Consider the following 15175-nt stretch of genomic DNA (forward strand, 5'->3'; position numbering starts at 1 on the left):
GTATTTTTAAGAGGATCAAATTTTTATATTAATTTAGCAACCATGTGTGGACATAGCAGTGCCAACTTTATTTCCTTAATTTGGAAAATCTATTCTTAATGAGAAAGTGAATGGTGGTCTGCGAAGAACAGCCTTATGCAGTGCCATGAATTTATACCAATGGCAGCAGTGAGAGACCCTGAAAATGGGCTTGAGATAAGAAAAGTGAATCCTGGAAAACCCTCTCATACAAGCTCCTTCCCAAAAAGATTCTTGGAAATTTGCATGTGGACGTGACTTTGGTGGATCTCAATAATTGTGTTTTTGAGGTCAGTAATATTCTAGATCTTCTGCAACTGATTGACATACTCAGATCTGCCCTGTGCACTGTCCGGTTTACTACAAGGATGGATTCCTGCACCAGTAAAGTCAGTTCCTATTAACTCCCCTGAGTTATTAGCTATCAGGACTCAAATCAACTTTGAGGACAGACTCACGCTCTTCACAGAGGCGCCCCATCCACCCGTCTGGACAGGAACAGGCATTTGGGCGTTGGCAGATCCCTCCATTCTGACACGGAAATCGACAGACCGCTGGAAAAGAAGTAGGAGGGGTCAGGGATGTAGGCAATTATGGCAGGTGGTCTTCATAAAATAGGATTGCTCATTCAATACAATTCAGTATTCCTTGATGAGAGCTTTAAGAAAGTAACAAACCTGAACCTCAAGAACGAATTTCAGTATATGAAGTGTGGTTGTTACATTTCACTTTTGATTTTTAATAATTCCTAGAAGACTCATCACATCTAGATGTTCACTGTTTTCCAACATGCTCTGAACCTGACCTCAACAGTTTCAGAGATGATTGTTTTCTCAACTGCAATACTCCTTGCTCTTCCCTTTGCCCTTTTGCATGCTAAACTTCCTTTTATTCTTCGAGACCCAGTACAAACATCTCTGTGAAACATTCTGTAGGGTAAGGAAAATGTCAGGCTTTTCTGCCCTCCCGCCATCAGGCCATCCTTTCCCCAGGAGGGGCAGCGCCAGGGATGGTAACCTTCAGGGCACCGTCTTGGTGCTGAAGTCTAGTCTGAATTTCTGCAAAGATTTCCAAAATCCAAGGCGAGCTGTGGTGCAGGCGCCTCCTCACTGTCATTTCCCCAAATGCGCCTTCACACCGGCCTCAGCGGTCAGGCCATTTTCCAGTCTCACCGCGTCCCCACGCCTCACCCTGAGGCAGAGCCGGGGCGGGCAGCCACCCAGCACGCGGAAGCCCTTCCAGCCAGCTGAGCACCGCATCACCAGGGCAAGCGGCTGTGGCAACGGGCCTACCCCGGGAGCGGCGGGATCGATCCCGCCCAGGGCGCCGCCCAGCTGCACAGTCTCTCCTTAGGGCGCGCGCCCTGCCTCAGCTCGCCTGAACAGCTCTGGCTTCCGAGCAACCGCTGGGACAACGGGGAAGGGGTGGGGGTGCGCAGGGGTTTGCTCCAGGAATGATTCTTTTTTTAAAAGCCAAAATTGCCTTACTGCCAATTAGGTATGAGCAGGAAAAGCTTTAGTGCAACTGCTTGCTGCAAAATCACCCACAACTGCTTCAGCTTTCCTTTTCCCTGATTTTTCTGAACATGAGCCAAGGTTAGCCATTCCTCTTCTTCACAAATATGCCTCCTCCTCTAAATCTTGCTGTCTGCTCCTTCTCCTGTCCTGCCTTTCCTGCCTGACCTGAAAATGCTAGTATTGCCCAGGGTGCCTCATTCAATATAATTCTCATTCATCTTATTTCTGTACACTCTGGCTCCTGTCTTTGACCCCTATGGTTCCAACATCACATTCACAAGGATATTAGGGGCAAACCTCACCTAGCTCTCCAAGTATATACTAACATATATCCTTATATATAATCTCAGCATACAGATTAAACATTTATCCATATCTATGAAATCTCAAGCATATATATTAAGTATCAAGAGCAATATATATAATTATATATAATTATACGTACAATTATATATAATTACATGAATATTTTATATGTATGTACACACACACACACACATAAAACCTCAAGCATTCTTTTCACTATGATTTCCAAAGACATTTATCCAATCCTTCAAATCTCATTTGGAAAAATGTGTTATTTAAATAAATATGCCATTCTCCATTTCCCCTTTGCCTCCATCCTGAATGCCCTTCTTTTCTGTCTCTGCTTGGGTAATGAACTCAAGTCACGGTTTACCTGCTCTGGTAAGCCCTCCCAGATACACCACCCATCCACGAGGAAAGGTCAGTTTCCCCACAATGGACTTTCTGAGCAAGCTCAGCAATCTCTCTCATACTGTGCTCCAGCGCAGGTTTTCATTTTGGGTCCGTGCATATTTGGGTGCTCTAGTGGACTGCGAACTTTTGTTTTTTTGTTTTTTTAAGATTTATTTATTTATTTATTTATTTATACAAGCACTGGGTACAGTCAGAAGCGCAGGAGGGTGAGAGAATTCACCAGAGCGAGAGTGGGGAGCAGAGCAGGCAGAAGGACCGAAGTACACTGCTGATGGGAGCAGCGGGCGGCAGGAGAGGTGTGCGCACCATGTGGGACCCTCCTCCAGTGGCCGGGGAGCAGCCAGGGATCGAACTGGAGCTGCAGAGGCTGCAGGGAGCTTCGCAACCCAGCGCTCAACCGCTGCGCTACCGGGGAGACCCTGGACTGCGAACTTTTGGAGGGTAAGAACGCCCAGGCCTAGTCGAGGTCTTGGCCTGGAGCATCTGCTCAATGTGTGTCTAATGCTTGAGTAAAGCTGGAAAGGGCCTCTGGAGGCATTGCTGCAGGATCCGCTCTGTTTCAGGACTGGGGATGAACACGATGGCTCAGGAGGGGTAGAAGCAAACTAGGGAATTCTGAAAATATAGTTATCACAGTCTTAGTGATTTGGGGATTCAGGGGAGGAGGGGACTAAGGAAAATACACCTTCTAGAAGGTTTCAAAATGCCCTTGTTAGGGTGGCCTTCAATGGTAGGTCTTTGGTGCTGCTACTGCCTCTTGATAGCTTAAAACCAACAGTGAAGAAATGAACAAGACGCAAACAAGCACACGGCCCTCTTTTTGACTTCTGGCTTCAAGTGAAAGCTGGGCTATTCCTTGAAGATGCCACTTCCTTGGAAGCCTGCTCATTCCAAGGCTGCACATCAACTCCCATATGTTGATGATAGATATCACTTCTCATTGGTGCTTCCAGACAGTTCCTGTTCTCTTGCAATAACCTTTGCCTTTTCGAGGTTCTTGCCATTCATTTGTTGACATCCTCAATTTTCCCTGCCCCAAGTCATTAAAGATGGACTTTTTTACCGCAAATCCAAATCTGACTACTGTCCATGTGAACAACACACACAAGGACATTATCCTTTCAGTTCTTTGGTAATATCTGTCTTGTCTGCTAGTGTAGTTCCTGAGTTTCAGGAAATATTTATAAAATGAATGGAATAATTATGATTTGTAAAAAATCATATTTTATTAGAAGAGTGCAAGTTTTAGAAAGACACTTTACTTTTATTTACTTCTTTCCATTTTGCAGAAGTTCAAGCATAGAACACTGCACTGGCCCTCACTAAAGATTTACTGGGAGCACACAAACTTCATCCTTGCATTTGCAAATTCAGTTCAGCAAGTGAAGAGACAGCAGTGCTCATGAGAACAAGGAGAGCTCATCTTACCAGCACCCAGCACAGCAGGGATACCATGGGTTGGGTTCCCCTTCCCTGGGATCACCCAGTACCTCTTCTCTCAAACTCTGTCCTCTGTTGAGCTAGCCATCCCCCATGGGGTTCAGGGACTGCCCAGGATGTGGGAGCTGGAATTTGTGTGGAAACACCTGAGAGCTCAGGAGGTCCCACATGGCTCAGACATGAGCCAGCTGCCCCATCTTCCCACCAGCCAGAGAACACTCCTGAGACTTGCCCAAATGGCCTTGATTGACACAGGAAGTGACTGTGTTAGCCCAGAGTTCTGTGTGCAGCTTTCAAAACTCAAATCCATAAAAAAAAAAAAAAATCAAAAAATCCATAAGGAAAATGGGACCCATAAAGTTAGCAGATGTGAAGAAAAAATTTAAAGCTAATGAAAAATAAAGTAGCATGCATACTCGTCGTTGATGCTATCAACTGTCCAGATGCATTTCCCTAAAGCTTCATCAAGAAATAGCCATTCAAATATTTGCTTACCTCTGCAAATAGGAGGTGATGTCCAGGTTCCATTTTCTAGGCAAACACTCCTTAGGGAACCCTCCAACATGTATCCACTGTAACATGAGTAGGTGATCATGTCCCCATACTGATAATGTATGCCTCGAGCAATCGCATTGTCTATGTGAGTTGGTGGGCCACATGAAATTTCTGTAGGAAAACAAAACAACAATTAAGCCTGTGCTTAATAGTCAGCAGATGGGAGAGAACACAGTCTCATCTCTAAGACTAGATTCATTTAAAAAGCAAAGATGAAATATCTGAAGTTCATTTCATCATCTACATAATATCTAAAAGGTACTAGGAACTGAAAGCATAGCCTGTTGCTGTCAAGAAAAATCAGATGTACAAGATCAAAAGTTTTGTCTTCTGATTCAAATGTTGAAGGTGAGCTCTTTTAAACCCAAGGCAAGAAGTCTGTGGGAGACCAAGGATGAGCTATAGTACCTTTTCAAAGAGATGACTGCTGAGAACTTCAATGCAGGAGACTGATCAAATTAGGAGAACCATGGGGATTAATTGTAGCCCATCATTTTAAAGTAAAGAGGATTATGTAATTAGTATTGCACATTCCATCAAGGCTGTTTTGTTTGTGCCTACAACAGTACCATGGACTCTTGATACATGTTTGAAAAATGAGAAAATGAAAGAATATATCCCCTAGCCTACAGATATATGTTGTGAGGAGGTTTATGACATTCAAGATTTCACATTAGTGTTTCTCTTTATAAGGTTGTAAAGCAATGGCTCTGTCTTTGGAATGTGTGAGATGGAATAATAATTCTCTCCTAAAATGACAGGTATTGTATATTTTGAGAAAAGTTTTTATAACTAATTTTACTTTGAGAATTTTAGAAGAAATCTTGAGATAACTAGATTTATTGAAGGGTGCCAACACGACAAGGGCTTGATTAGAGTCAGGTCTCTAACCATCATCCACTTTGTATAAAGTCTAATTTGGGGTACATCTTCAAGACCTGGCTTATAAAAGGTTACTTTGTGGTCATAATACTACTAAAATGCGTCAATTTGTATGATCTTTCAAAATTTTCCTTTTCTTCTAAGGTAGACTAAAAACACTACTGTAATCAGTCATATATTAAATGTGTACTAACACCTACCATGTATCAGAAACTAGAAAGAAACAAATGAAGAAAATGCTGTCCCTTTGCTCAGATAACTGGAGAAAGACAAAGACACCTATGATTTAAATTGAGCTGTATTAGAGGCTTGGCTATTGTTCTACAGAAAAATTGAGGTGACTGTAACTCATTATGCTCAGGATCGTCAGGATACAGATCAAAGTGAAAGTGGCATTTTGACCAGGCAACAAAACAGTAGATCAGAAGAAAAGAAGGAGCAGCAGCAGGGGAGCAGCTTGGAGACAGACACAGTGAGGTGGCAGTTTACACGGGTGACTATCCAAGTGTGAAGTCACTATATGGGAATCACCTGGGGTTCATATTAAAAATGCAAACTTCTGAGGTTTCCAGTATATGAGTCTATTTCTTCCATACTCTCCCTGGGTGATTTTCTCATGCACACTAAATTTTAATTACTGATTTGTAGGGATAATTACGAATATGGGTGAATAATGAGGAGAATGGCTTCCTCAGGCAGGATATTTTGCTCAAAGCTAAAGACTTCCTGTCTAATAGAAAATGCAAAAAAGGGATTGAGGATAACAAACAATAGAGGAAACTGTCTCCTCTCCAAGGCAACCCCTATCCTCTCAAGAATACTGAGGAACAACGAAGCATGCACTGCAGGGACATTTGTAAAAAGTGCATGTCTGTCCTTGCTCTGGTTTCCAGGGTCCTGGGTAGTGAGTCTTGGGACGCCAGTGCCACTGTGGGATATCTGGGCAGAATCAGGCCACCTGACCTGCTGCAGTTCAGGCTGGTGCCTTTCAACCAGACCAAAGGGTCAAAACTTGTACATACTTATCTCTTCCCATTTCACTAGGGGTAGACTGCTTAAGATTTTGGTACCTAAAACCTAGCTAAAATTACAGTACACACTTTCCTGAAATGAAATCACTAGAATAAACCACAGTAAGCTGTGAAATTGAAAATTCAGGGACTTGGGTTATCAGTGGAACTTTTCCTATTACGACATACTGCTAATACATAGCAATTCATTTATTCTTCAGAGTAAACCTATAGGATGGGTATTATTGGTTTGACTGGTTTATTACTAAATGAGAGTCCCAAGGTTGAAAGAAGGTAGGCAGTAGCTTAAACATAGACTTAGAAAGTTTTGTAGATAGCATTCAAACTCGGGTCTCTGATTCCAGAGTCCCCATGGCCTTATTAGGCATAAATCTTATCTGCATTGGAGTGCAAATGTTTTGAAGATGGAGCCATTGTAGACATAATATTTTTATACTATATAGCTCAGTGCCTTGCATCTGATTAGATTCAGTGAATATTTGTTAACTGGTCTAAAAGGGCATCTGAAGGGCAGGATGTGGGGCAGGGGAGATGCTTTAAGTGTATGTTGGGATGTTGAGAGTTATCACAAGGTAGCAAGAGATGGTCCAGATTAGGTATTAGGTATCAACACAAGTTGTGGTTTGCGGACCAGCAGCAGTGTCATAAGTAACACGTGGGACTTGTTAGAAATGCTAAATGAGACATTCTGGGGACCAAGTCCAGCAATCTGTTTTAATAAACCTTCCAGGTGGTTTTGATGCAGGCTCCCGCTTGAGAACCACTGTGGGATATTTTTGTATTGCAGTATCTTGAGGCTACTAGTGGGTAATGTGAAGATTCTCACAATGTGGAGAAAAGTATGTATTTTAAATAAAATAGCTTGCTTATTCTTAAAAGCGCACATTCTGAAAATCTGTTCAGTGAAACCTGGCTAGGTAGGTTTTAGCCAGTTAGGTTCTAGAAAGTTATTTTCTTTTTATATTTGGAATTCAAAAATCTTTTTTAAAATTTTTTAAGGTTATCAACACAGACACTGATGACCATGATAAAGCAGAGATCTAAATATCTAAAATTAAATTACTTGATTGGAAATACCCCACAAAGTTAAGAAGACATTCTGTATTCATGCAATTGAGTGGATCCCCCCTCCCCTACCGTGGACTTACTGTCACACTTGGCACTTGTCTGTGTCCATGTCTCATCAGGATTGCAGGTGATGACGCCCTCTCCCTGGAGCAGGAAGCCTTTCCTGCACTTGATAGACACGTTCTGATTGACATAAAACTCCTTCTCAGAAAGCACAGCATTCTCAGGAATCACAAAAGGTACTGGGCAAGGATTTGCTGATAAAAAGATAAGAACATGCTTACCAATATGTTCTCTCTTAATGTATTTCTTTAAGGGCAAAGCATGAGTGCAGTAGGACTGGTGTTCTCAGTAATAATAACATAATACTTAAAAATACAGAGCATCAAGCATTAAACACTGACTTATGTTACATCCACATTAAATTATCTATAAGGATAAAATCAGATAAGATCTCAAACCACCAAGTCATTCAACCACTAATACATGATCCTAAACCTCTAAAATGGCAAATTAAATAATTGAAATTATGGCTCACCACATCATTATAGTTTTTTTTTTTTTTTGATCAGCATTGAGGAGACAAAAAATGTGCTAGAAATCAGACTGTATCAAAATTCCCTTAATATTTGAAGACTATTAAGAACACAGTGTAAATGTGTCTTCTTGTCACTTTATTCTCTTTTACTGGACATCCTTCGGAAGGATGCATGTAAGAATCACCAGGCATTTTTAACTAAATTAAATATGATTTAGATCCACACTACAATCAACTATAAATTTAGAGTTTGCAAGGCATATTGACAAAGATGGATACTTTCTACATGTGTGAAGGAAAAAGAAATGATTGCATAAGGATTTCTTGGTGCAAATGTGTGACACATGTCCCAACAAATATTTCAAGCAATTTCCATTTTTTTTTGATTTTCAAAGGGTACAAAATAAATAAGCAAAGTCGGCATCAGCTGAACCCCAGAGGTTCAGTTATGGTATAGGGATACTTTAAACAGTAACCGGAGCTCTCAATTGGTACTTTGCTTATGAATATATCACTAGTTTTCATTCCAGTGCTTATAACTAGTTGTGTTTATATATTAGTTATAACTATCTGTCATTACATATACTTTATTAATATTGCACATGAAACATATTTTCTTTACCCCTTCCACATCTTCAATCAAATCTACATGTATTTATGTCAAAATTTGTTCATTAAGTAATATTTTCTCTTAATGCTTTACATTTATAATTATCTAAGGAATCTGAAAAGAAGTTAATTGGCAGACAGAATATGTTTAGTAACTCAGGTTGATTTTTAAGATACTTTCCAGAATTTGGTGGATATGCCTGGATTGCTTGCTCTGAGCCAATCTCGTTTTGTGAAGTTTTCTCTGTTTCTGACATTTGGGAAACTACTCATGAAACTGAATCTGATTAAAACCTCTCATATGGTACATATACACCATGGAATATTACTCAGCATTCAAAAAAGATAAACACATGCAATTTGCAGCAACATGGATGGTGTTGGAAGGGATCATGCTCAGCGAAATAAGCCAGAAAGAAAAAGAAAAATACCAGATGGTCTTACTCATAGCAGGAATCTAGAAAACTTAAATAAGGGGCCAGGAAAAAGAATAACTATAAGAAAGTAAAAATCAAAATCAACAAACAACTATGAACCAGAGACACTGTATGGGGGGTGGGGGGCGGGGAGGGGAGGTATTGGAGTCAAAATAAGGGAGTCGCAATTGTATGGGGAATATAAAAATAAAAAAAAAATTGCATGTACATAAATGAAAAAAAAAAAAAAAAACCTCTCATAAAGTGAACACACACGTTTGCAGAGAGGAGCTGGGTGGCTCCAAGTCCCATGTTCAGTGCAGTATGCCTTAGACACCCCTTCAAGACTGTAACCTCGGTTGCAGGAATATACCACGCTGGGGCCAGAAGTAGTGTTTTCAACTTCAGCTTTCCCATTCAGAAACTCAAGTGGAGCTTCGCACTTGGCATCTAAAGAGAAAAAGGAAAACCTCAGATTAGATGCTCCTCCCCATCTCCTACACAATTTGCTAGAGGTACCTAATGCACCATGTGAAATATTACAGCCTACTCATGTCAAGACACCCACTAAAGGAGAAAAACCCCAGCACGAGTAAGTTTTGGGTTCATATAGACAGGCAATTAAAGGCCAAGCACTTTCCAGACATTATTAAATTTAGTTCTTACAACTAACATTGACCAGATAACATATAGGGCATCCAATTAAATTTGAATATCAGATAAATAGCAAATGTATATTTAGAGTACTATGTCCCAAATATTCTGTGGGACACATTTACATTAAGAATTATTTTAAATTCCTGTTATGAGTGAGACCATCTGGTATTTTTCTTTTTCTTTCTGGCATATTTTGCTGAGCATTATCCCTTCCAGCTCCATCCATGTTGCTGCAAACTGCATGAGTTTATCTTTTTTGATTGCTGAGTAATATTAAATCTGAAATTTAAATGTTACTTAGCAGGCTGGTTATTTTTTTTCCATTTTCAGGGTTTTTTTTTTTTTTTGACTAAATATAGCAACTTTAACTTACAATAAATTATATGAGGATTTTGTTCCAGCGAGAAAAGTCATTAAGAGGGATGTATTGTGAGGAAAGCAGCATCATCCTTCTTAGAATCTTAAAAAGTGGGTTTGAGTCATAATTTTATGATTTTTGTGAAAGTAGGGGATGGTCTAGTGATCGATTATGGCTGCACATTGTTAACAGCCACGAGAAGCTTTTATGCCTAAGGTCCTGTGCCAACCTTGAACCAGAACCTCAGTGTCATTGGCCTTGCTTATGGTATTTTCTTAAGAGCTTCCCAAATGATTCCTGTGCTTACCTAGAGTTGAGAGCCACTGGATAAGATGCTAACTGACTCTCTGGACTTCTTTCAGCCTGTGGAGTATACATATACTAGGTCATGTACCTTAATCTTTACTGTACCTTGGAATGTCCTGGAAGCTTTAAAAATACATCAATGAGGGAGAGGAGCACAATGGACTATGGTAGAGGATTGTGTCTTGGTGGAGGGTGTGATGTGGTACCAACACCTGAGGGGGTGATCCTATACCTCTAAATCATACACAATGTTGTATACCAATGGTACCTCAATAAACAAATGAAAAAAAAAAAAACAACACATGGATGAGGGATCCTATCTGCAGAGATTCCAACTTAACTAATGTAACTGGGCAAGCTCCCTAGGATATGCCAATGTGTTGATGGCTAAAATGATGCATTCCTGTGACGTGAGAGCTGTTACTCAAAGCTTCCTAAAATATTTTTTATTATAACATTTCTACAAGATTTGTAGAAATAAAAATAGTTATATAGCTTCCATTGAGTTCAAACATATTATATTCCTTAAAAGATTCAAGATTCTGGCGCGTCCCTGGTGGCCTAGGGGTTAAGTCTCAGCATTATCACTGCTGCGGTCTAAGTTTGATCCCTGGCCAGGGAGCTACCCACATGGTGCAGCAGACCTCTCCTGTCTCACCCACTGTTCCCCTCAGCAGTGTATTTCAGTAGCTCTACCTGTTCTGCTCCCCACTCTGTCTCTGGTGAATCCTCTCACCCCCATGCCCCCCACCTCTGGCTATACCCCAGTTCTTGTATGCATAAATCAATAAAATAAATCTTTAAAAAATAAAATGAGTTCATGCAAAATCCCACAAAAGATGTGAAAATTCATTTGACAGCTGTGCTAACTTCACTTTAAAAAGTTGTCAGTATTGGCCTGTATTGTCACCAAAAAGCAACAACTCTAAGCTTCCTAATTTATAATTATTTGGGGGAGGACACATAAAAAGAATGCAAATAAACTTAATAGTTAACTAGTTTCTAAACAAAATATTTGCCATTCCAGAGTCAATAATCTTGTACTTTATTCCAATTTAATCATTAACTTCTACTATAATTTTTGATTATTTTATTAGTTTAGTGTCCTTGAGCAAAAGCCTATTAAAGGTTCTCATACAGTTTGTGGTTGTGGAACCAAACAAAAATTTCTTAAGAAAAATTTATGAAACTGATTTACAAAGGAAGAGTGGCCACATTGTTTGGCAACCGCAGTACCATTTCCGGCACTGCTGAGGGTGATGGGACTTACGTTGGCACGTTGCTACCCCTCCACTCCACTCTCCATTCTCCTGACACACACGCTCCCCGTTCCCCTGTGAACCAATGAAGAAAGGTCATTGACAGGATAATAACCCTAGAATGAAAAGATAATAAAAGAATGCAAATAACATAACCTTAGCTGTGAACTTGAATCTCTCAGCTCTGGAATGATAAACAAATTCATCAGTTTTAAGGACTAGGTTTAGACTTTCAAAAATGTTTGAAACAAATTACTTAAAATTCACTCTCTGGCTGACTGCCTTGATTATGATACAGACTTTGCTTTCTATTTAACTGACATCAATTATAACCAATAGCAAAGAATGATGACGAAGTATTTGACATTTCAAAGAGGTATATTTGCTTAGTGTATTTTAAAAATATTTTGAATTGAATTTATTTTTCAATATCTGAGAGGCACAGCAAAGCATATTGCATTGGTATTTTTAAACCTTTGAACATGAAACATGAAACGTGCCAACAAAGCTTACTGGTACGAGGACTGGATTTTTCAACAATGTCATTTATCCATTAAAGATAAACTTACCCTGTGAATGATCCAAGCATTTAAAATTTTAAATATTTTGGATAAAATCTTTCTAAAATTAATTTTCTGTCTTATTAAAAATTATTTGTAATTATTATTCTTAATATACTTTCTATCTATTCTTCAATATCACATAACCCTTAAGGACAATGTATGCTGTTTGACCCCACAGTTGTTGTAGGGATTATGGAGGTAAAATGTTGTTTTTTGATTTCTCAATATAATTTTCTGAATGTACTTCCTCCTATCATTTACTGTAATCATCATTCTTCCTATGTTAACACTTTCCCATGTTTGAAATTCCTAATCTACTATGGAATAATAAGATAAATAAAATTTTGCAATGTTATATGTTTAAAAAAAACTAGGTTCTAGGCAATTCAGGGGTTTGACTAGATCAAATACATAAAATTCAGCATAGGGATTGTCTCACTTTATTTTCATTTTTGAGAGCACTTTGGATATTGTGTGGGAGTTCTGTCCTAAATCGGCAAGGTAGCTGAAAAGAAGCTATTCTCTGTACTTTTTTTTTTAAATCTGGTTTCACAGGTAAGTTCCCTGCCCTTATTTTTCTATACAAAGGTATTATATTTGAGTGATCATTTTAATTACGGGTAAATCCTTACTTGTAAAAATTCCACTGACACTGATATAAAGAAACTGGCTTTTCAAGAAAACAATTGGTTTTATAAAATTAAGTGCTGCCTTTTTAAAAACTCTGTCTTGGGCATCCCTGGTGGCACAGCAGTTGAGCGCTGGGTTGCGAAGCTGCCCGCAGCCTCTGCAGCGCTGGTTCGATCCCTGGCCACCAGCGAGGGTCCCACATGGCGCGTAGACCTCTTCTGCTGCCCGCTGCTCCCCTCAGCAGTGTATTTTGTCAGTCTGCCTGTTCTGTTCCCCGCTCTGTCTCTGGTGAGTCCTCTCACCCTCCCGCGCTTCTGACTGTACCCAGTGCTTGTATAAATAAATAAATCTTTAAAAATAAATAAATAAAAAATAAAAACTCTGTCTTATGAAAAATTCAAACACAAGAAAAATAGAACAGTAGAAAGAAAAGTATAGCAAACACACACAGAGCCATTATCAGGTGATGTGATCAATTCAAAGCAACCCTGTTTTATCTCAGCCCCTTCCCCCTTTCATGAACCCACATTATTTTGAATTAAATCTCAGAAATCAAATCACCTACCAGTAAATATTTCAGTTTGCACCTCTACAAGTTAAGGGCTTTAAAAACTGTAACCACAATAACATTATCACATTTTAAGAAGCAAAATTTCTGAGGGGCCTCCCTGGTGGCACAAGGGGTTAAGACGCAACCTATGAAGCTATCCGCAGCCTCTGCAGCACGAGTTTGATCCCTGGCCAGGGAGCTACCTACATGGCACAGCAGACCTCTCCTGTCTCACCCACTGCTCCCCTCAGCAGTGTATTTCGTCAGTCTGCCTGTTCTGTTCCCCGCTCTGTCTCTGGTGAATCCTCCCACCTCCCACACCTCTGGCCTGTATATTTGCTTAAGTTTGGTATCACTTTTTTTCTTAACAAATCTTAGTACTCTCACATAGGAACAATCAAGTGTGAAGCATAGAAAACCCCCAAGTACATGAAACCATTACATGACGATCCTACCTTAAAAAAAAAAAGTCTTTTGAGGAAATAAAACAAGATTCCTATGAGGCTAGTTCCAACTTTCATGAGCCTACCTTATGACAATTCTTTGACTGCATGGTCAGAAAATGGAACCTACCCTCTTTAAAAAAAAAGAAGCAAAATTTCTGTTCTAATTTCTAATTGCTGCCTAACTGTCATAATTTACTTTTTACAATTCATTTCAATCAGGGCCAAAATCAGTTCCGCACACTGAGATTGGTTTATCTCATAGGTACCTCGTTAAATCTATAGGTTCCTCTTTCTCAGTTGATTTATTCTCTCTCTGATCCTCTTTTTCTCACTTGCTATATTAGTCTCAGAAACTGGGAAACAGGGTTATTTGTCCTGTAGTTATTTCCACAGATAGGATTTTGTTGATGTCATGTAATAGATTCTTCTGTCTTGGATACTAGTGGTTGGATTTAGAGCCTTGATGAGATTCACACTAATTATTCTTTTTTGGCGGTGGGGGAGACTACGTCACAGATGAAGTTGTATTTTCCCACCCAGAGGCACATAACATCTGGTTGCCTCTATTTTTTTTCTGCTATTAGCACCCATGATGATGATAACCTAAATCCACTAAATCATATGAGTTGCAAATTCTGGAACTGAAATGCTATTATAAATTGATTGGAAGATTTACATAAAGGTAAACTTGTTTTCATCTATTACTTGGGCATCTAGTCATCCAGGTAGCATTGAAACAATAATTCTTTCCTTTTTATTTGGTTACAAAATAATGTGTTTTTTCATGAGCCAATACTAGTGGTTACCAACCAATTTTTTAAAAGGATTTTTAGAGTCTTGTATCATTCAAGACGTACATGCATAAAGTGTTTGATTCCACTGAAGTTATTAATTACCCTTACTGAATGCTGACATGGGTTCCTGATCTATGCGGCCTTCTCCAGCTGGTCTCTGAGTGCTCAGTTCCTAGACTTTCACAGGATCCCTCTTATTCCATAATACATGATTTTTCTAGGCTAAACTTTTACATTTCTTGTCCAAGATCTAAAATTGGTTATTTTTGCAAGTAACTGGACATTAATATTTTTTAAAATATTAATTCTATAACATAGCTTGGAGCGAGAGCAGTTGCTATAATAGCTCCCTGAATTTTGTAGTTAACATTGGGAAGTTTCTGAAAATTTTTAAGATAAATCATTTACTTCCTCAAATTGAGTGACAAATATACAGTTTGCTGTATATTTGCTTAAGTTTGGTATCACTTTTCTTCTTAACAAATCTTAGTACTCTCACAAAGGAACAATCAGTGTCAAGCATAGAAAACCCCCAAGTACATGAAACAATTACATGACGATCCTACCTTTAAAAAAAATCTTTTGAGGAAATAAAACAAGATTCCTATGAGGCTAGTTCCAACTTTCATGAGACTACCTTATGACAATTCTTTGACTGCATGGTCAGAAAATAATGGAACCTACCCTCGAAATTTAACATCACTGGCAATGAATACTTAGGCAAAACCTACATTTAATACTTTGGCAAAACCACTATAACAATACAAAAAGGAATTTCCTGAAAAACCAGAAGACAATATCATGTAATGTAAAGCAGT

The 15175-nt window shown here is 39.2% G+C and overlaps 1 protein-coding gene across 1 annotated transcript in view; it reads right to left on the bottom strand.

Annotated features, from left to right (window-relative positions):
* SVEP1 (sushi, von Willebrand factor type A, EGF and pentraxin domain containing 1) overlaps positions 1-15175 on the bottom strand; it is a 167201-nt gene that overhangs the window by 12594 nt on the left and 139432 nt on the right. Inside the window, exons 41-45 of the mRNA XM_037491628.2 lie at positions 11386-11449; positions 9071-9244; positions 7312-7488; positions 4191-4361; positions 477-572 (exon numbers count right to left, since the gene is read on the bottom strand). Of these exons, the coding sequence (XP_037347525.1) occupies positions 477-572; positions 4191-4361; positions 7312-7488; positions 9071-9244; positions 11386-11449 (682 nt within the window). The remainder of the gene's footprint in view (positions 1-476; positions 573-4190; positions 4362-7311; positions 7489-9070; positions 9245-11385; positions 11450-15175) is intronic.

The sequence above is a fragment of the Talpa occidentalis genome, unplaced genomic scaffold, assembly GCF_014898055.3.
Source record: "Talpa occidentalis isolate TD23 unplaced genomic scaffold, MPIMG_talOcc4v2.1 talOcc4.7, whole genome shotgun sequence".
NCBI classification, from domain to species: domain Eukaryota; kingdom Metazoa; phylum Chordata; class Mammalia; order Eulipotyphla; family Talpidae; genus Talpa; species Talpa occidentalis.